Here is a 21,534-nt window from a genome sequence, read left to right on the forward strand (position 1 = left end):
GATTTCTGACTAATTTCTGATGTTTATGGCCACCTCAACCTCAGAAAAGATGCCAAAAGGAGCTTGATGGAAATTTGTGTCTACCTTGGGCCCCTAATGGTTTGGACAGAGTTGCATATCTGCCACATTTGATTGTACATCCAGGTTAAAATGTACTCACCCTACTTTAATTACCAGCATCTCCCAACACCCTCAACTGTTGCAAGAAAATATATAAACATCTAAACTTCCCTACAAACATTGTTTGATGATACGTTGCACGACATTGTTCAGTTTGAGTATACCGCTGCCTGAATTGTATGCTTGCATTATGGAAGGTGGCTGTGAGCTACATACACCCCTCAGCCACAACATTAAAGCTACTGACAGGAGAAAGGAGTATCAATACTTCAGTTTCGGAAAAATGTGTCTCCTTTTGCTTTTATGCAGATCTTACTTAAATATATGCCACCAACTATCCACTTGTACCAAGCAGAGCCCGTATGGCAATGGCAGCAGCATTTCCCAGCAGAACGCTGACCTCTGCCACAGCCTAAAAATGAACATGAATTAAGTTAGGACCGAGGACCCCAAGTATTAACCTAGCTTCAAGCTTCCAAGATCCTAATCCAACTAATTATCCCCAGGAACGTCAGAACAAGCCCAATACAAAAAGGCCACAACCCATAACCCACAGGATCCAAATGATCAGCTGCCAACATCCCAGTGCCTGGCACAGCAGACACCCCAGAGGTCCTGTGGACCCGTTTTGGCAGTATGATGGGGGCTGACACAATATTAGGCAGGTGGTTTTAATGTTGTGGTTGATTGGGGTATGTGTGTGTGCTGAATGAAAAGGGTGTGTGTTATGCACCTGCATGTAATGCACTGTGGGTGAAAGTGTGTGTACTGTGAGTGTGTGTGTGTGTGTGTGTGTGTGTGTGGTGTTAATTAATGCAGGTATTTCTGTGAGTGTGTGAGTGTTTGGATCTGTAGATGTAAGGCAGCGCTAAAGTTGTTGAGTAGAGGCAGCCGAGTGATTGACTCCAGCTTTAAAAGACTTCTTTGGACTCCACTTGCACTGATTGATAAGAGCGTCTCCCTTAATTGCAACATCTGTCCCCTGAGGCAAGATATTAAATGCTGAAGTGGAAAACGACATGATACACACATCAAATATGTATTCATTTTTTAATCAAGAGCAGCCTGTGCATTTAGGTATGAATGGGTCGTTCACTGCTGTTGGCAGTCGCTCCACCAGTTTAGTGTCAATAACATAATGACAGGAAGTTTATGCATATAGAGTTGTGGGTGTCTGACTCAGCAAAGCAATGCAGATTATGCTGTCATACTGTCAACAAGACTGTGCAACAAATGAAGATGTTGTGCACAAATCCACTGCAGCACAGACTCACTGACGCTCCCAAGGCGTGTTTATTTATCACCGGACCCCTTTGTTTCCGCTTTGTTGCGCACCTCTTGCTCTTTCCACCCATCTCCTCTTTCATCTTTGGATTCTTTGCTGCTTCCTCTCTCTGGGGTGAGGAATGGGACTGATGGTGCAAGGCAAACCGAAAACGAATGTTTGGAAATGTCACTGTCCCTGTACAAATGTTAATGACATGCTACAAGACCTAGACCGGTTTAAAACATACCCCAGAGCAGAAAGACACAGGCAGTCACTGTGTGTCTCCATTTGCATATAATCCTGTTTAAAGTGTATTAATAAATCATTTAGCAATTCTACTTTTTTCAGTCATACATTAACTGAACTCATTTTGCTGAAATTGGTCCTTTTGTTATGTACTTAATAATGTTAATGATGATATTGTCATGATGAAATACTGATACGTTGTAAGTAATCATCAGTAAGCATCAGTAACCATCTGACATGCCAGGAAATTAAATGGAAAACAGAAGAAGATAATGCAGTAACAATCTAGCTAGGTAGCTGTCACAACAGTGTAGTAACTATGCAGTTACCACATAAACAATATACAAAGTTTGTTAAAGATAAATTTCTGAAAAGTAACCTGCTGACTTGAACTTGAACGGTATTTATGTCTTTGTATGAGTTAGCTGATTAGTAACAAGAAATTGCCCTCTTATTATTGTTTTTATTATTTTAAAAAATGGCTTTAGTTTAGTTTGCCTACATAAAAGAAAAACGAAACTCTTATTGACACATTGTAACCTTCATCAGGAAAGCTCTAAAATGATTAGACATTAAAGACAGAAGCTAAGTAACAATAAAATGTTATGCAGTGTTTTACTTCTTGCTCTGCTTCTCTTTCTCTTAGGAACAATGGAGTTTATATACTTCAGGGTCTTACAGTCTTATTGCATTATGCCCAACTTAAATTGAGTTAAATCAGCATTGGCAGGTGAACTCGTCGTCCTGGTGGGGTTTGTATCTTGTAGTTTCAGGACAGTACATTAGTTCTGAATAGAGTCTAAAAACTCAGGCTGCTTCACCTCCATGTCTATTAATCAGACTGATTGAATTATGGTCTGGCTGCTCGGATTCTGTCTGAGGCTGACTCAAACCCAGTAGTGAGTGATGGTCAAGATGCTTTATTTTCTCAGCAAGAGCTCAGGCACTGCGTACATACAAAACAAGAGAGCGAGACATGGAGAGTTGTGAAGACATGTTCTCTCCACAATGATTCTCTTTCTCTCGCCTCGTGCACATCCTCCCTCTGTATTTCCCCGACTCTACTTGTCCACTTATGAAGATTAATAGGAGCCCGGTCCTGTGCTGACATATTGCAGCTGTCATTCTTCTCTATTGCTTTCATCTTTTCTGCTATCCTTCCTCGAGTACTTCTAACTTCCTGTTTTTTGTCTTCCACAGGTCAGTCTGGCTTTGTCACATTGAGGTGCATGTGCGTTTGTTCAGGTGACCGTACGCCTGACTATGTATGTATATAAGCTACATATGCTGAATTAAATAGCTCTTTTCTCAGTTCAGAAGCCAGGCAAACTTAATGTGTGGAGGTGCTGAAGTACAGGATAAGCCACTGAATGTGTGTGTTTTGTGTGTGTACTTGTGGGTGTGTGTGAGAGAGAGAGAGACTGTAAGGTTTTTGCCAAGGCTGCAGTATCAGCCCAACCCATCCCATCCCTGATTTGAAGCTGCTACTGGCAAAGCTGCAGAGCATTGTGCTGCCACTAGAGGGGCATTACAGCATTCTGAAGCAGTGCAACCTTACATAGAAATAGCATTACGTTGGAATTCAAAGAGAATATGGTATAGAGTTTTTCATTATGACTGATAATGCACTTGTTTTCTGCTTTGAAAATGTTGCCCTTCAGAGAATGCATTTTGTTATTTTTACTTGAAGGATTTTATTTTCTTCTTTTCCAAATGAATCCTCTCCGGTTTCCACCACTATAGTTCCTACTGCTATTGCTACTTCATATATTTGATTCTAAAATGCTAACTTTAGGTCTGTGGTGTGATTTAGTGAGTATAGGTATAGACGACAGTGTGACAGGTGATTTTTTTTTTCCTTACAGTTTTTTTTTTTCTCTCTGATCACTGTTCTCTGAAGCATCAGGACGCGGGCAATAAACCACCACAAGCACCACACGTGGACAGTCGCAACCCTTTTCCTGCAAACAAGAGGAGCGTGACACAGGGTGCAGAGGGCATGTCTGTCTCCAACTTAAATCAACCCTGTTACAAAACAGCAGTGTGGCCTGAGCTCGATAATGACCTGAAATCACTCTCAGTTAGATCTCTGCCTCTATAAGAGAATAAATAAGAATACATCTTTGTGCAAGGGTCTAAGAGTTACAGCCTAGATACTCATGATGCTCTGAGTTGGATGCTTGGATGGTGAGATTGGGACTAAATGATCGGTAACACAGCTTTAAAAACTCTCAGCTGCATTAAAAATAAAGCACAACAATGCTTTACATATATTTATCCTTGTTGAATATTTCATGCGTTATGAGCTTTTAAAGGTTGAGGAATAAGGAAATCCTAGAAAATGACAGCGTAGAGGACATAGAGATCAAATTGTTTGGAAATCACCTATATTGGATGGACTATGTTTGCCGCATGGATGACGACTGGCCAATCAAACCCTGATAAATGGGCAGCTGGCTGAAGGGACAAGAAAAGTTGGTCGGCCACTAGTTCGCTGTGAGGCCACCTGCAAGAGTGCTCCTAATTGCAGGGACACTATCAAAGATTTAAGCTGTATGGTTAGTAATCAGAACAAGTGAAGAGTTCTGACCCACAACATCTGTCACATAATTGACTTAAAAAGGAAGGAAAGTCTTGCAGGAAAGCCTGCAAAGCACCATAATCAAAAATCCTACTATAATACCTCATATACTATTGACTGCTTGATTGTCTTACTGTGTCGTGCCCAACCAAACTTTGTAACAGTAGGAGTGACAATGACACTTTTAAGCTGACTGCACCTGCTGAGAAAAACTCAGGTGGGTTTCATCACTCACTTAATTCTGCCACACCTTTGAAAAAAAAAGTCTTATCAACAAGGATCTGAGAGGTTATCATTCTTATCCTCAGATGATTTGCGTTACTCTTTGCTGGCTTGGCAAGAGTACGCTGATGTTAGAGTTGCAGTCCCTTTTCTTGGAGAAGCATGGGATAATTTGTCATGTCTTCATGGGCATTAGTACTCGTTGTCCACTGCCTCAACATTCTTTTTCGGTGGAGCTCTCGTCACTGTCCAAACGCAATTCTGTGGACAGCACAGACGTCCCACGTGATGTTTTTGCCCAGGTCACGGTCCAGTGGTACTGAGTAGTGTATAGCCTCCTTTCTGCCATACCCCCTCCTTCATCTCTCCTACTAGCATTTATCTCTCTGCATGGTTTTGGCAGCGATGTGCTTTTCCCAGCATTTAGCCAGGAGAGGGAGAGAGGAGGGGAGAGGCAGAGAAAAGGAGGTCCTTTCAAGCGAGGAATGACGGACGCTTTATTAAAAGAGGCAGGGCCTTTTGAGAGCCTGGCCCCTCCGTGCTCCCCCCCCACCCCTCCACCCCATGTGTCTGGCCCCATTGTCACTGGGCGGTGGCAGCAACCCCCCCACCGGGCGCTTTGTCACTGTAAGTCACCTCGCAGACTGAAACGGACCCACTCCGAAAAAACACACCCATTCGCCACAGTAACTCTGCGCTATTCTGGTATTCTGCCTGGTCTGTGAAAAAAATTGATTGTCTGGCTGTCACAAAACATACAGGAGACACAGCGATGGGCGTGACATGCGGGCAAGCAGGGACAGGAGAAAGGAGGGATAAAGTTGGGGTGACACAGAGTGTCGGGGTGCAACAAATGCGAAAGGTGGAGGGGACAGAAGAGGTGGACAGCAGAGCAGAGTGTGATGGAAGACAGAAAAAGGGCACGAAACGGGTGGGGTACATGAGAAAAGTAAGGATAGTTCAAAATATGAGTGGAAATGGAGACGAGAAGGAACACGGATGGAAGCAGGAAATCCACGGGCAGAGTGTGGGGGTGCCCATTTGTTTTCGGCTGCGTGTGAAATGTGTGTCCTTAGATACAGGCAGCATTCCTCCAGAGATAAACCCCTGGGCCCCCCATCCCCTCAACCCCCACCCTACCCAATCTCTCCACCCACCATGCTTACTCAAGTGTGCGTGTCTGGGCGTGTGTATATGTGTGTGTGTGTGTGTGTGTGTGTGTGAGTGGTTTTCGTGTTTACGTTGGATGGGGGTCTACGTGCCCTGTACCGCAGCACTTGCAGGGGGCAACAGAAAAGACAGCTGTGTGTTTGAGAGAAACAGAAAACGTAAGAAAGAGAGAGTGGAGGGCCAACAGGCATGCCAGTCAAGAGCGTCACTTTTGGAGTGAGTACACGGACTCTGCTGTTCTCTGTCTCACCTTCTTCTTCTGCACTCGTACTGTATCTCTTGTCCTGTAACTCTTCCTGTCTCTTCATATGACTTGTCTCCAACTGTATGTCTCTCTAATACTCATTCTGCTGTGTGTTTTTTTTAATAGCGTTTTACTCTACTGTAAAATCATTGCATTTTTTCAGCTGTAATGCACCTGCCAGCGTTCCCTGTCTTAACCCTTCTACATCACACTGTGATGGTCCAGTACCTTTTTCTCGCTGGCTTTGCTCCCTGTTTTAAATCCTTTTCTTTTATATTTCCTTCATCTCACACATGAATATTGATGTATTGGTATTTGTTTCAGCTCATTTTATTCAGCACATGGCTCTTTCTGTTGGCTGTCTGTTTGCAAAGTGCCATTCTTATTCTCAGTCTGTCCACATTAACTGTTTGGAAGCGTTGTCTTCAGCGCTGCTTTCACTGCCTCTTCTTTTCAGTCCTGAACAGGGCCTTGTTTTTAAGAAGAGAAAAAGTAACACAAGTCCTGGAGGAGTAAACATTGATTCTGCTTAGTGAGAATCTGATCTGTTCTTTATGGACTACACACCAGCTTCATGCGGTTTTAATCAAACATCTATAGAGGTGATTGAGTGCTAGAAAAACAGCCTATTTAGACATGGGAGTGAGTTTGGTTGCTTGGGAGTATCTTTGAGAATCGTCATGCATGTGCACCCAAGATTAGTGTAAGTGCGTAAACGTGTGGGTGTGTATCATGTTCTGTTTTCATCCTTAATCTTGTTTTTGACTTAATTTGTTTGTTTGATGTTCAGATTGTACCAGGATTAGCTGCGGTAAGTAAACCAGAGGTCGGTAAAACTGATTAGAGGGTCAGTTAATGAGAGCTTTAAGTGTGGCTTTCATGTGCTCACCCAGTGCAGGTAATGGAAACACAGGGCACAGACTCACAAAGCCTTACTACTTGAGTTTATGCGCTTATTTTGTGTTTCCTGGAGTTTATCTGGGGTAAAAGAAGAAGTGATTGTATGAGTTTACTCTTGACGATGCAGCTAATCTATGTGTAGTTTAGTGGCGTGAGGATGAACTACAGGTATAGTCACCATGCAGTCAGTGAAGTTTAAACTTCTCAGAACCATCCACTGTCTGAAGGTTTTTTTCACATCTATTAGTGTCTGCACAATTATACCTTCCTTAGTGAATTACTAAAAAGAAAAAGTAACTAATAAAGGGTAAATATATAAAGTAAAGTTGGGCTTTTATCCTCTCTGAGATCCAAGTCTTCATCAATGATGAAGAGAAACCCTGATCTGAATTAGAGATGGACCGATCCGATATTACGTATCGGTATCGGTCCGATACTGACGTAAATTACTGGATCGGATATCGGCCAGAAATAAAAAAAATTTAATCCGATCCATTAAATATCAAAAAAGCACCTCACAAAACTTGCGACACGGCGTAACTCGGCTCATAACCGTAGCATGTCGGAGCAGTGTGCATCACGTGATAGAGCAGCTGTGTGTATTTGTAGCCTCACTACCAAACCAGCATTTCATCTCCGAGGAAGTTATCCCAGAGAGAAGTAAAGCAAGTGTGTAAGTTCATCTCTGAATGTTTGTAAAGCATTCCCGCGTTAAGCTTAACAACCGATATATGGAGCGACTGCCTCTCTCTCTCCCTCTCCTGCCACTACTTAATGAAACTGATTAATGATCAGCTGATCGGCTTTTCTGTCGCGAGTCCGTCTCTCTTCTTTGTTTTTGGCCCACTTTGCACCAGAAAGAGGAAACCAGCGGCTGAACAACAGCAGCACGTTTAAGCTTGATAAGCTGTTGTTAGAATTTATTTAATATTACTTTCTACACCAGGATCCTTTTCACGTAGCTGACGGCTGGTAACTGTGCAGGGGCGGATCTAGCAAAGTTTAGCCAGGGGCAAGGTAGGGCATGAACAGGAAAAGGGGCACAAAGACATACTTTTCTTTCTTATTCTCATTTAAAATATGTAGCTTTTAATAAATAATTATCTGAATCTTACACCCAAAGTTTTAATCTGATGTAAAATGTATAGAAGTCCATTACTGTATATAGTAACTGTTAAGTCTAATATACCCTAGTAAGCTATAGTACTTTTTTCTTTGAGAAGGTACCGTCTGTGAATTCTGCAATTCTGTTGAAGAAAGATGTTGAATCTATTTAATTATTCTTGAAAAATAATTTATTTCTGTGCATTTTTTTCACACTGCATCAAATTAAAGTTGATTACATCGATTAAGCATCATGAGGTGGAGGGTGGGGTGGTTCCCTTTTTTTTTTTTTGCTGGGAGTTTGCAACCCTATTAGTTAGGTTGCTTAATATTTCTGCTAAGTACTCTTTAAAATACCAGAATAGGGAGGATGGAGTAGGTTTAAGTTTATTAGATTGATCAGTGTTGCTGAACTATGAAATATTTTGGGCGCAGTGTATTTTTTACATACAGGTATAACAGAATAGCTTTAGTGTTGTTGTTTATTTAAACTTGAGTATGAACTTATACAAAAAGCAGCAAGATATTAAAAAAAACCAGTTTTATTGATTAAAAAACACACTATATCGGATTCATATCGGTATCGGCAGATATTCAAATTTATGATATCGGTATCGGTATCGGACATAAAAAAGTGGTATCGTGTTATCTCTAATCTGAATATGAAATTTATGGCAATAAAGGAGCAAACATTTTAGTTAGAAAACTGTTTGATTATATTCCAAAAGTCACTTTATTTTTCTTTATAATATAATATAATATAATATAATATAATATAATATAATATAATATTAGGGGTGAGGCTATGTTTACTTACAAGGTTGATATTTTACTTAGCTAAAAGTACTCTATACTTTTAAAAATGGATTATGAAGAAGACCCCTTTCTTGCTATCTCTAACTGCTACTAGGCAGCATTTTAATGCTGCAGCTGGTTAAGATGTTAAAAACTTGTGTTTTTGCGCATCAGTACTTTAATTTATGAGAAAAACATGAAGTCCATATAAAATGAATGTATATTTTATAGGTAAATTCAGGAAAAAGGCAGTAGTTACTATTACAGTCATATAAATGTGGTCAAGAGAGAATGTTTCCAGTTAAAAAAATTTTGGAGTTGTAATGTAAATGTAATGGAAAAAGTGTAAAAGCCCAGCAAAAAAGCAAAAAAAAACCCTACAGCATGAGGCTTACTGGGTTTCTGTAGCTATTGATTAAGCTGCAATACTGAAGCAATACTCAATGTACAACAAAGATTTATACAAAGTCAGTTCTATAGTGGTAGATTTAAAAAAAAAAATAAAGTAGACTTCAGATCATCCAATATCATTCAATACCTAGAATGAAGTTGCTTATATATATATATATATATATATGTATATATGTGAGTGTGTATATGTGAGTGTGTGTTTACAATCAGTTGCAAAACCTATTGTCATCCTATGGCTTTAACTCCCTTTGTCCTCTGTCAAAAACATCACAATAACCATGGCAATAATAACCATGACAATCTCATCTACAAATGCAGAGGCTTCAGCAGGCCCAAATATAAAGAGACAATCATCGAGTTTGGCAGGGACAAACAGTGGGCTGTGGAGTGGGAGGGGGGGCTCGGAGTGTGAGAAAGTAAATAGTAAAAATGGGACAATGCGCTTTGTCACATACAAGGAATATCCGCAGAGAGACAAATGATTGGACAGGGGGGCACATTTACATGCAGACAGACAGAGCTGAGTTGGGGAATGTAACAGCTTCATCCCAGTTGTGCCCCTCTCATTCGTTTCCTGTTAATGTGTCCAGAACCCAGCAGTCCTGAGGGTCTCCATCTGACAGACTCTGCACTTGCTACATCTCTTCAGACAGAAACAACCTGCTGCCTGCTCAAGCACTCCAGGCAGCCTGAGATCTAAAGGCAAAGAGGGAGAGCACAGAAAAAGGGACAGAGAGGAAAAAAATTGATTTTCTGAGCAAATGCAAGTCAGCAGAAAATAGTGTTGAAATAGCTGTTTAAGCATTTTGCTTTGAATTTCCATATCCGTTTTTCAGTGTCCCCCTACAATGTACAGAAACTCCCAGATTCCAGTGTTTTTCCAAACACATCAAGACACTGAGTTTAGGAAGGGAAAAACACTAGACATCATCTAGAGTTTGGTGTGCTTACACAGTTCACGTTGTTTAAAGTTCAGGAAATTATTATTGCAAGTAAAGCAGTACTTGTGACACACTGAACATACGCAGGCACCTTATTTTCACCTTTCTGCTGGTAGCACAAATAGCTGTGGCGGCACTTAAAATATTTATGATTTGCACCTGGTGCTGTGTCTGCAGATTCATACTGTGCTGTTTGCATACCTGTGTGTAAGTGTGTGTATGCATGTGTTAGCGTGTTTGAGAGGAAGGGGATTGTGTCTGTGTTTTGTAAATTTTGTGCTAATTTTGATAGAAATATTGAGATTTTCTGAAACTGGTTATAAGTCTGATTATTTTGTTGACATCCAGTGGAAGAGATTCAGGATTTGTCTGTTGATTTTATTAGTAAAACATTTTGAGTTCTTTCATTTTTTGCGCAGCAGTGAGACTAGACCAGACTCGGCCTAACCAAGAATCAGCGATTCCTAAAATAAATAAGAAAAGGGTGCAATAAAAGTTTTTGGTAGATACAGACTAACCTTTAAGGGGACACAAACCAAGTACCGATGTTTTCGACTTGCTCTACCAAAGTATAATGAATTTAGCAATCGAATGATAAAGACAGGATGGCTTCAGTGTGTCTGCTTTAGTAACAAAAACTGATTTAATACAGAAACTGCAAAGAGCTAACAGGTGAATAGTTTACAGATTTATTGTAGATGAAGGGCTGTTTCCCTGAATTATACTGTTAGATTTCTAATAGAAGTATCTGGTACTCTCCAGCAGGCAGACTTCCCATTCATGCCTTGCATTGTTTTTGCTTCCCCATTCAGTCTGATTTCATTCAGACTTGTCATAAAAACCCTTTAATGTGAAATTGCTGCAAAAAGAAAATAGCGATTGTTCAGGTGACTTTTAGGGCCTCAGTCGATGGAATAGGAAATTAATATCTGGCATGGCCCCTCACACGTGCATACAAGCACATATGCACACTTTGAGTCTTTGAACACTGCAGTCCACTGGCGAGGGGATGATGTCATCCTGTCTGCTGCAAAACCAGCAGAGGAGGCAAGCGAAGGTGGGGGGGATAGACGGGTAAGGAGCAGGGGGTAGAGGAGGGAAAGAAAGCAACAGGAAAGAAAAGCCGAGATAAGGGCAGGGCGAGTAGTGGAGTTCAGGGAAGAGGATTTTCTGTGATGAGTGATGATAGGGGAATAATTTTACTTGGTAATTTTGAGCTTTATTATAAGGAGCCTTGCACTGTCTCAGCCCGAGGACAGCTGCATGCACACTGCATGACACCGTGCGTTGATACTGCTAATGTTAACCGTGGAGCTTCTGTGCAGGTTATTGTCTGCGTCTTTTGCTTCAAGCAGTATGATTAATGTGTCTGTTCATTTCTGCGCAGCCCAGGAGTCGTAAGCTTGTCCATTCTCTTTGGGAATAATCGTGGAGGGACTCATTCATCTAACTCGTAACACGATCCAGCAGAATGCAACACGAGAAAAACCACACAGCAGTTTTTAGACTGCGTGTGTTTTCTCTGCTCTGTGTATGAGCTCTGTACCTGCTTGTCTCTGAGTCTGGCAGATGGGTGCGGTCACCCTGCATCTTTATCTTAGCACACCACACACTCACTTCTTGACGCAAGCAGATAGTTAGAGAAACATACAGACACATATGAGCCTGCAGGACTAGGAAAGCCTCACCTTAAAGAGAAGCAATGGGGTGGGTGGCAGTGGTCTGAGTCCAAGATGGGTTGGACAACTGTAGAGGGGCCTCAGCTGGGGTCACTATGGTGTTACCATGTCGCCATTTGCTGTGAGACCATGTATATTGTGTTGGGTGTGTGTTTGCATCAGCTGTATTTGCCTTTACTTTGATGAGAGTGTCTCTGTGTGTCACCATGGTAGAGTCTGCAAACCACGCATGCCACAGAAACCTCACATGCACTCTGTTACATTATGTATATTTTGTGCCGCCTGATATTTATATTTAGCCGTTGCATAGACGACATGCGCAAGTTTAACTAAATGAGATATGGGCAATTATTAAACGTACAACCTCTATTTAAATTACATTAATGAAATGAATAAAGGGAGGTATGCACATGTGTTTATAGTGTGGCGATCAGAACTCCAGTGGCAGGTGTTTGTGTGTGGAGGTCAGTCTGATCGCAGCTGTGTAGAGGGAGGGGGTTTGTGGGTTGTTATCTTCTTCAAAGTGAAAGAGGATGACAAAGTCTTGGAGTAACTCAGCAGGAAGATGGTGAACCAAGTTAACTTAGGATCTGTGAGTATTAAAACAGTCACCTATAACTACTCATTTATTCCTAATTATAAGTGTATTATGTTTATTTTTATTGCTTTTTGATGTCTTTTTGATATTGTTTCTGTAAATATAACTGCCATGAAGTAAGATCTAGATATCATATCATGTATTTATAAGTCAGTTTGCTTTCCGGTACATCCATGATTTGCTTTCTTATATTGTGGGACTATCTAACTGGCACTTTCCCTTTTAAAACACATATGTATATGACTCAGAGACGTTGTACTGCGTGGGTGTGGGTGTACTCAGAAGCCCAGTGTTTAATACTTCACACTCAGGGTGCTGCTTGCTGCACGAGGTTCACCTGATAAGTGGAAACTTTGCCACTGAGTAGATTTCATCTCTGATACTCGGGACTGTTGTTCTGCTGCCACAGTCAGCTGGAAGCGGCTTTTCCTTTAAAAGTTTTCTCTTTCCCTTCCATTGTCGTTTCTCCTCTTTTTTCTTTTTTGTTTTAAAGTGACCTCTCTCTTTGCGCAGCGCTGTGCCATTGGTGTCATGCTGAGGGTGTGTGGTGTCATTTGTTGCTATGCCTCTACTTCAGGCATGTGGATCCTTTCTCTTTTATACCCCGGCCTGCTCTGTCTTTGTCAAAAGAGGACCAACAACCCTGTCACTACAATAGTCAACACAGCATAAAGCACTGAGGAAACCATCTTTTGTAGTGCGCAGCAGCATTTGGTGTTTTTCTTTTGGAACAAAAAACGAGGGATTTGTACAGTCAATAACTTTATTATTTGTGTTTATGCAAATGCATACAGTGAAGGGCTGTTTATTCTTCTTGACCGGCATGTTGAGATTTCCATTCAGATGGGAAAAGGATGTAGGGAAGGGATAGCCAAGAGAGGAGATTATGTAAATGAAATAAAAAGGTGTGGGGCTTTGCTGCAGTCGACTTTCTCCCTGTGGTTCTCCCTCGGTCGCTCATGCTCCTGCTTCTGTTCCTCTCCCTTGCTTCCCACCCGTGCCACATGAGTGATCCTGTTTCAGCAGCACCCCTGCCTGCCTTCCTGCCTGGAAGAGGCATGAAGCCCTCAGACACAGAAAAAAACAACACAGACAAAAACAGAGAACGTGCCATGTGCCGGCCTGTGAGCCAGAACTCACCAAAGCCTCTCTCTGTCCTTTCTCCTTTTACCTTTGTCTCTTTCATTCACACACACAAACACACACACAGACTCCAAACAGAGAGCCAACAATCTGCTGGCATCACAAATACACCACAGACTACTGGTGTTATCACACTTGCCTTATCACCTGAGTGAAAGAAAGACTTGTGGACAATATTTTCTAATACATTTGCCTACATGCCCACCAAACCCTCTAACACACCCATTTAAAGGTCCAGAAGCAGATTTTCAAACTGCACTGTCCAAAATACCCAAGGGGGGAGTGAAATGAGAGGAAAACTGATGGACGACTGCCATCGTGCTATCGCTCTGTCCTTAAAATGCATTTTTCCCCAAAAATAACCAAACACTGTCTCTCTCTCTCTCTCTCCATTTTCCCTCTCTTGTCCTCTACTTTTATGCGTCTCTCACTTTCTCTTGTACCCCTTTATCCCCCTCTTTCCTCTTCTCTCCCTGTTTCCTTTGCAGGCAGATGCTGGCAACAGTTTTCTCCGAGCAGCCCGTTCTGGCAACTTGGACAAGGCCTTGGAACACATCAAAAATGGCATTGATATAAATACAGCCAATCAGGTGAGAGAGCTTATTCACCAGATTAAATATCTAGACTGGCATGCATATCTAACTACCAGCCAGTCACTTTTATTTAGACTGCACGTGGTTTTCTTGGCTCTTAATTCACGTTATGTAATTTTGCTTATCAGCAAACCTGGTCTTTAAACGTATTGTGCTGTAGTGCACAGCAAAAGTAGAAACTGAACTATTATTTATTACTTTTCATGTGCCCACAGTCAAATCCTGCCAGGGTTTTAGTCTCCTGGCTCACTATCTGCTTTCTAACTCATTAAATTAAATTTTTAGGATATTGGTGGACTGCTCACTTTATAAAAAAGTGTGAATGGATGGTGTAGTAGCAGTGTCTCCAAAAATGAAATAAAATTAGGTATTTTTGTAGCTCTGCACTGAGTAGTTATGTTCTCCTCAGATTTTCTCTGTGTTACCAACGTTTACTGCATATGTGTGTTATGTTCAGTGTGCATGAAGTCTCTAAACTGACTACTAAATTTGTGTGCCGGTGCACTCAGTCATCCAGTGCACTGTATGTGTACGCTCGGTTAGACTGTTAATCAGTGGCTGAAGGTGACAGTTCGGGTTTTAAAGGGTCTCCAGAGGAGGTAATAAATGGGGCAGGGGCTTTTCCTTCGCCCCATTTCTTCTTCCATCCTCCTTTATGCTGACAGCGTCCAGGAAGAGATAGTGTTAGTGGGCTAGGAGTGAGGCCCTCAGGCTACAGAAACTTGGCCAAAACCTGTATGTGCGCACGAGAGAATACTATGGCTCATTAATCTAACTTAGTCATGGTTTCCCTTCCATTCGCTTACTGTATGGTGCCCTCAGCACTTTCTAATTATTTGGCGGTAATGCTTCTGTCAGGATTTCTGTGAGCCCTATTCACCATCACCGCAATGGACCCCACATAATGACAGGTTTATTTGTGTAAAATGGCACTGTCCCGACCATTACTGGAAAACTGCTCTACAATGACAAAGGGATACACCCCACTGATTAAAAATGTGACTATGTACATGCAGAAAAACTACGATACCTCAGTAGATGTGTTTTCCTGAATGACACACTTTCATTTCATTGTGTTGTAGATACTCAACATGAAGTTGTGTTGTCTTTTTACTGTTTGGCATTAAATGTTTTTGACCTACAGAGATAATCTACAGCATTCCTGTTTCACTTACAGTTACGGTCCCTAAATGTGGAATTTATTCATGACATTTTGGAAAAACTGGTGTCTGCTTTGTGTCTTATTTTAAACCATTTTACATTGTTTTTTGGATAAAAACCAAGCAAACCTAGTCTTTTACTGCACATGGCTTACACCAATAGCTTTGACCAAATGTAAGCTAATGTTATTATTAGGTGTATTGCCATTGCTGTCATTGCTGGAACATGCACAGAGCGACAGGATATCTGGCAAAAGCTGTAGATTGTCCCTTAAACCTCAGTGGTTGTGTGACAGTTTGAGTCAGTATGGTGGGAGTTTGGCCAGGTGGAGGCTTAACTGTTCCTTCTTTGTGTGGATACCTCTGCCATGGCTCACTCACCAGCACGCTGCCTCACTCCAGCCCCTCCCTCACTATATTTTCTTCCCTCCTCTGTCCCTCTCAGTCTAACTGATCCTCCACTGCCATCTCTCTTTGCCCGTTTATCTACTGTTTTCTAACTCGCCTCCTTTTTGTCTTGATTTTTTTTTTTACCTTTTTTACCTACCTCCCCCCTTTTCTTCCTTCCCTCCCTCCTTTGTCTGCAGTAGAGTGATGGTGTGCTGTGGTCTCTCCACTCAGAGGAATAATATCAGTGGTGTGGGAAAGGTCCAACCTCACATGTCCTGTGCGGCTGAAGGAAGGCTGTGTGAGGTCAGACCTATCCCACACGGCTCGTATTCTTCCCGGCCACGAGACCAGCGGCCTGCCATCTCCCTCCCGTCACCCTCCTCCTCCGCCTCCTCCTCCTTTCATGATCATTAATCAAATGAAAGATTTTTCATCTTGATTTTCATCCCTGTAGACAGTGTTTTTGCTAATGGCCACTCTGATTCTGAGAGTACCGCATGCATGGTGTCCAGTGTAAGTATGTGCATGCAATGGTTTGTGAGTGATTCAGTCACTGTGATAACAGTGTCAGTTGGCATGGTCTTCAAGTGTTTGTGTGTATATATATACTGTCTGTTTGGTTTATTGTTTTCCATTAGAGGAAACTGCTCTTACTGTCTGTAGGACCCTTCAGTGTGAGGTCTACTCTTCTCTCCCTTTCATTCAGAATGGGCTCAATGGGCTACATCTGGCCTCAAAAGAAGGCCACGTCAAAATGGTGCTGGAGCTACTCCATAATGGGATCGTACTGGAAACCACCACGAAGGTAAAAATAAGTGTTGCAATCTTAACCCCTCAAAAATCACCTGTGGGAAAAAAAGAAAAAAAATCATAGATGCTTCAATATCAGATACATTTCTCGGAAACATGCCTAATGTTTTGAAATAAGAAGATTTTCCTTCCCTCTTCCTTGAGTCATTTTGCTGCTGTGAGGTTGACGATGAACCAGCTTGGACTGCAGTAATGTGCTGCTCCTGTCAAAAAATGTTTTAATGTCTGATCTTTTATAGTCGTAATGAGCACAAGCTGACATCCATGCGTTTGTGTTGTTCCTGCATCATCATCATAACGTTGGCCCAGGATCAACACTGCAACCGACCAATAACGCTGTCTGATTAGTTTAGTTAGCATTAGCCAAGAAGTTAGTTAATGATATTAAATACTATCACAAGCAAACCAAGCTTGGTAACCAAAATTTGGTAAACAGCAAACCAAACTTGATAATATTTCTTTTTATGTTGTACAAAGTAATAAAGATAACACTTGAAATGCTTACCATTTGTTCTGGAAGAGAATTTTATAAAATTAAAGAAATTTTTTCTTTTTTTTTTTTTCTTCCACACTGCGAAGCTATGACATCACAACAGCGTGACTGGTCAGTTGCTGACACAATAATGTTGATGCAACATTATTGTGAAGATGCAGGAACAACACCAATACAGATACAGATAACTTAACACCTTGTAATGCTGCCAGTTCTCAAAAAAACCCAAAACACTTTGCACTTTGAATTCACCTGTAATATTTCGTGTAAATGTTTACTTGTGTTCTCGTGTTTCTGTGTTTTACCAGAAAGGGAACACGGCCCTGCACATCGCGGCCCTGGCAGGGCAGGAGCAGGTGGTCCAAGAGCTGGTTAACTATGGGGCCAATGTCAACGCTCAGTCGCAGGTGAGACAGAGCTGCCTTCCAAAGCAGTCGTCACTGAATCCAGAGAGGCTTCTCTTCAGGCTAACTATTGTGATCTCTACTGTGAAGCCACTGTAGTAACTATTGCAATTCCATCTGTTAACATGTGTCTCTGTTCCAATATTTCTGTGTGTTGCTGTTCCCTCTCTGTCTACATCTCTGTGTGTGCATCTGTGACTGTCTCCTGTTGCTTGTGTGTCTGCTCTGCTGCTGTTGTGGGTGTGTGCGTGCCTGTTGTGTCTTTCTGAGACAGAAGGGTTTCACTCCACTCTACATGGCTGCACAAGAAAACCATCTAGAGGTTGTGAAGTTTCTTCTGGAGAACGGAGCCAATCAGAGCATTCCAACTGAGGTACCACTAAGCTGAGAGACATCATTTTTGAAGAGTTATCTCCCAAATTGCTCAATCCTATCTCTGCTGATCCACACCCGCTGTCTTTTCATTCTGTTTTTGTTCTCATTAGCCTCTCTCCTTACACCGCTCTCACTTTCCTTCCATGAGTCAACCTCTCTTCTGGTTCTCTCCGGTGTGTTGCAGGATGGATTCACTCCTCTCGCCGTGGCTCTTCAGCAGGGGCATGAAAATGTTGTAGCCCTGCTCATCAACTACGGCACCAAGGGAAAGGTCCGCCTCCCTGCGCTGCACATTGCAGCACGCAACGATGATACACGCACAGCCGCAGTGCTTCTGCAGAACGACCCCAATCCTGATGTGCTAAGCAAGGTGTGTGTGTACAGAATGGAACAGGAATGTCTGTAATTGGTGTGTTTTTGCTGTTTCTTTCTTAAATGCAAAGGGAATGAAAGTAGCATGCTGTTAACCTGATGTGTCCCTGCAGACTGGATTCACACCCCTACACATTGCTGCGCACTATGAAAACTTGAACGTAGCTCAACTGCTGCTCAATAGAGGAGCCAATGTCAACTTCACCCCAAAGGTATGGGAAAACTAATGGTAACTGAAGGTCAGTCACATGACTTGCTCTCTATTCTTTTAGGGGTTTTTTTTTTTTTTTTGTCTGAGCTTATCTGTGTCTTTTCTACAGAACGGTATCACTCCTCTGCACATTGCATCCAGACGGGGTAACGTGATCATGGTCCGACTCCTGCTGGACAGAGGGGCTCAGATTGATGCCAAGACCAAGGTTTCCAAAGCTCTCATCTCAAAGCTTTGGTGTTTCCAAAGCACTGACTGTATTTTCCTAATTTGATGGTTCATTAACTAAATCACTAACAATCACTCCCCTCTAGGATGAGCTGACTCCTCTGCACTGTGCAGCAAGAAATGGTCATGTTAGGATTATAGAAATCCTGCTGGACCATGGAGCCCCCATTAATGCAAAGACTAAGGTAAACCCCTACAGGCGTCAAGAAAATTCTTTAAGTCTCTTAAAGGTTTTATTTTTAACAGTAAGACAGCAACAAAAAACTAAAGAATTCAAAAACCGTCATCTTTTCAACTGATTGTGAGACTCAATCCTTTGGCTTATTGTGGCATACTATCTACATTGATGTATTTTGATGAGTGGGGTTATGGTTGTGGTTTTGCCTTTTGTATTTGTAAATGAAATGTGAAGAGAGAGGACATGTGTGCCCAACATACCTGCTTTGGTTTGAGAAGCTGTTGCTTCAGCGTGACTTCCAGTGTTTCTGAATTTCACTCTTTCGTTTGGTCATAAGTACAAATCTGGGAGCTTTTTTTTTATTTTCTGTTTTTAATTTGAAAATTTGCTTCCTGCCATGGGAGATAATAAAGAATCAGCATATTTATTTATCTATCTATTTATTTTGCAGAATGGCCTGTCTCCAATCCACATGGCAGCGCAGGGCGACCACATGGACTGCGTCAAACAGCTTCTACAGTACAACGCAGAGATTGATGACATCACACTGGACCACCTCACCCCTCTGCATGTGGCGGCACACTGCGGTCACCACCGTATGGCCAAAGTACTGCTGGACAAAGGGGCCAAACCCAACTCTCGGGCTCTGGTTAGTGACAAACATACTCTAATAAGGCCAGATCAGCTTAATAAGTCATACGAGTCAAAGTTGCTCTTTACCTTCGTAGTAATGATAACTGTTTGCTTTCACAGAACGGCTTTACCCCTTTGCATATTGCTTGTAAAAAGAACCACATGCGTGTGATGGATCTCCTGCTCAAACACTCGGCGTCATTAGAGGCTGTGACTGAGGTAAGAACGGTTCAAATAAATAGATGTGAAGTTATGTAGATGATTTAATAAATCCCCAAGATCATTTATAATTCTTGTAATTCTGTGCTCCCTTTTTTATAGTCTGGCTTGACCCCTTTGCACGTAGCATCATTTATGGGTCATCTCAACATTGTGAAGATCCTGCTGCAGAAAGGTGCTTCCCCCAGTGCTTCTAATGTGGTGGGTACCTAACTGAAATTTCAAGGCCAACTCAAATAACCAATTCATATTCCTGAGAGCATTATTGATTTGACTCTTTGGTTTGTGTGTGAACAGAAAGTGGAAACACCTCTCCATATGGCATCCCGGGCAGGACACTATGAGGTGGCAGAGTTTTTATTGCAGAATGGAGCCCCAGTGGACGCCAAGGCCAAGGTAGAGATGTTCAATTCAATTCAATTCAATTCAATTTTATTTATATAGCGCCAAATCACAACAAAAGTCGCCTCAAGGCGCTTTATATTGTACAATAGATCGCACAATAATAAATACAGAGAAAACCCCAACAATCATATCATATGACCCCCTATGAGCAAGCACTTTGGCAACAGTGGGAAGGAAAAACTCCCTTTTAACAGGAAGAAACCTCCGGCAGAACCAGGCTCAGGGAGGGGCGGCCATCTGCTGCGACCGGTTGGGGTGAAAGAAGGAAAACAGGATGAAAGACATGCTGTGGAAGAGAGACAGAAATTAATAACAGATATGATTCGATGCAGAGAGGTCTATTAGCACATAGTGAGTGGCTGGAAAGGAAAAACTCAATGCATCATGGGAATCCCCGGCAGCCTACGTCTATTGCAGCATAACTAAGGGAGGATTCAGGGTCACCTGGTCCAGCCCTAACTATATGCTTTAGCAAAAAGGAAAGTTTTAAGCCTAATCTTGAAAGTAGAGATAGTGTCTGTCTCCCGAATCCAAACTGGAAGCTGGTTCCACAGAAGAGGGGCCTGAAAACTGATGTTACACACCAAAGCATAAACGTCCAGTAAATAAATATGATACACGAATCCCGGCAGATGAAGCTGACCGAGCTTTGCATCCACGTGCTAATTTCCCTCCTGTACAGGATGACCAGACACCCCTGCACTGTGCAGCTCGGATGGGCCACAAGGAGCTAGTGAAGCTTCTGCTGGAGCAAAAGGCCAACCCCAACTCCACCACCACAGCAGGACACACACCGCTGCATATCGCTGCCCGGGAAGGTCATGTGCAAACTGTACGCATCCTCCTGGACATGGAGGCTCAACAGACTAAGATGACTAAGGTAAAGGCTTCCTGCTAAACCTTCTGCTGTGAAATTTGCATTTTTTAAACTGTCTGCCCAAATGCTAAAAACCCCTAACTGATGTTTTATACACTTTCCTGTTGGTGCGTCTGCAGAAAGGCTTCACTCCACTCCATGTGGCCTCCAAGTATGGGAAGGTGGACGTTGCAGAGCTGCTTCTGGAAAGAGGAGCCAACCCAAATGCTGCCGGAAAGGTGAGGAAATCATAACGGTCTTGACTATTTGGAAGAAGAACTAAATAAATCCTTGTTTGAACTACCACAGTCTGATTAATGTTTGAATCGCTTTCTACAGAATGGTCTAACTCCGCTGCACGTTGCTGTACATCACAACAACCTGGATGTTGTTAACCTTCTTGTTAGCAAAGGAGGATCACCACACAGTGCAGCCAGGGTAAATCAAATTAAAAATACACATATGTAGACACAAGGTCAGGCATTTTTCAAGCCAGATGGTTTAGTATTGTGTATGAATACATGTCATTCTAAAAAAAAACCACATCTCTTTCCCAGAATGGCTACACTGCCCTCCATATAGCATCCAAGCAGAACCAGGTGGAGGTGGCCAACAGCCTGCTGCAGTATGGAGCATCAGCCAATGCTGAGTCACTACAGGGTGTCACACCTCTCCACCTGGCCTCACAGGAAGGAAGGCCTGACATGGTGTCCCTGCTCATCTCCAAACAGGCCAACGTCAACCTCGGCAACAAGGCAAAGAGATAAAATTAAAAAATGAAAGAAA

General features: G+C 42.2%; 1 protein-coding gene across 1 annotated transcript in view; it reads left to right on the forward strand.

Moving 5' to 3' along the window:
• Positions 1 to 5,610: 5,610 nt before the first annotated feature.
• The window catches only part of ank1a (ankyrin 1, erythrocytic a), a 46,474-nt gene continuing 30,550 nt past the window's right edge, over positions 5,611 to 21,534 (forward strand). The window contains exons 1-17 of the mRNA XM_039620857.1: positions 5,611 to 5,822; positions 13,910 to 14,011; positions 16,271 to 16,369; positions 17,176 to 17,274; positions 17,546 to 17,644; positions 17,831 to 18,016; positions 18,132 to 18,230; positions 18,339 to 18,437; positions 18,544 to 18,642; positions 19,087 to 19,284; positions 19,389 to 19,487; positions 19,590 to 19,688; positions 19,785 to 19,883; positions 20,575 to 20,772; positions 20,889 to 20,987; positions 21,088 to 21,186; positions 21,306 to 21,503. Coding sequence (XP_039476791.1) covers positions 5,796 to 5,822; positions 13,910 to 14,011; positions 16,271 to 16,369; positions 17,176 to 17,274; positions 17,546 to 17,644; positions 17,831 to 18,016; positions 18,132 to 18,230; positions 18,339 to 18,437; positions 18,544 to 18,642; positions 19,087 to 19,284; positions 19,389 to 19,487; positions 19,590 to 19,688; positions 19,785 to 19,883; positions 20,575 to 20,772; positions 20,889 to 20,987; positions 21,088 to 21,186; positions 21,306 to 21,503 — 1,998 coding nt within the window. The 5' untranslated portion in view covers positions 5,611 to 5,795. The remainder of the gene's footprint in view (positions 5,823 to 13,909; positions 14,012 to 16,270; positions 16,370 to 17,175; positions 17,275 to 17,545; positions 17,645 to 17,830; positions 18,017 to 18,131; positions 18,231 to 18,338; positions 18,438 to 18,543; positions 18,643 to 19,086; positions 19,285 to 19,388; positions 19,488 to 19,589; positions 19,689 to 19,784; positions 19,884 to 20,574; positions 20,773 to 20,888; positions 20,988 to 21,087; positions 21,187 to 21,305; positions 21,504 to 21,534) is intronic.

The sequence above is a fragment of the Oreochromis aureus genome, linkage group 12, assembly GCF_013358895.1.
Source record: "Oreochromis aureus strain Israel breed Guangdong linkage group 12, ZZ_aureus, whole genome shotgun sequence".
In the NCBI taxonomy this organism is placed as follows: Eukaryota; Metazoa; Chordata; class Actinopteri; order Cichliformes; family Cichlidae; genus Oreochromis; species Oreochromis aureus.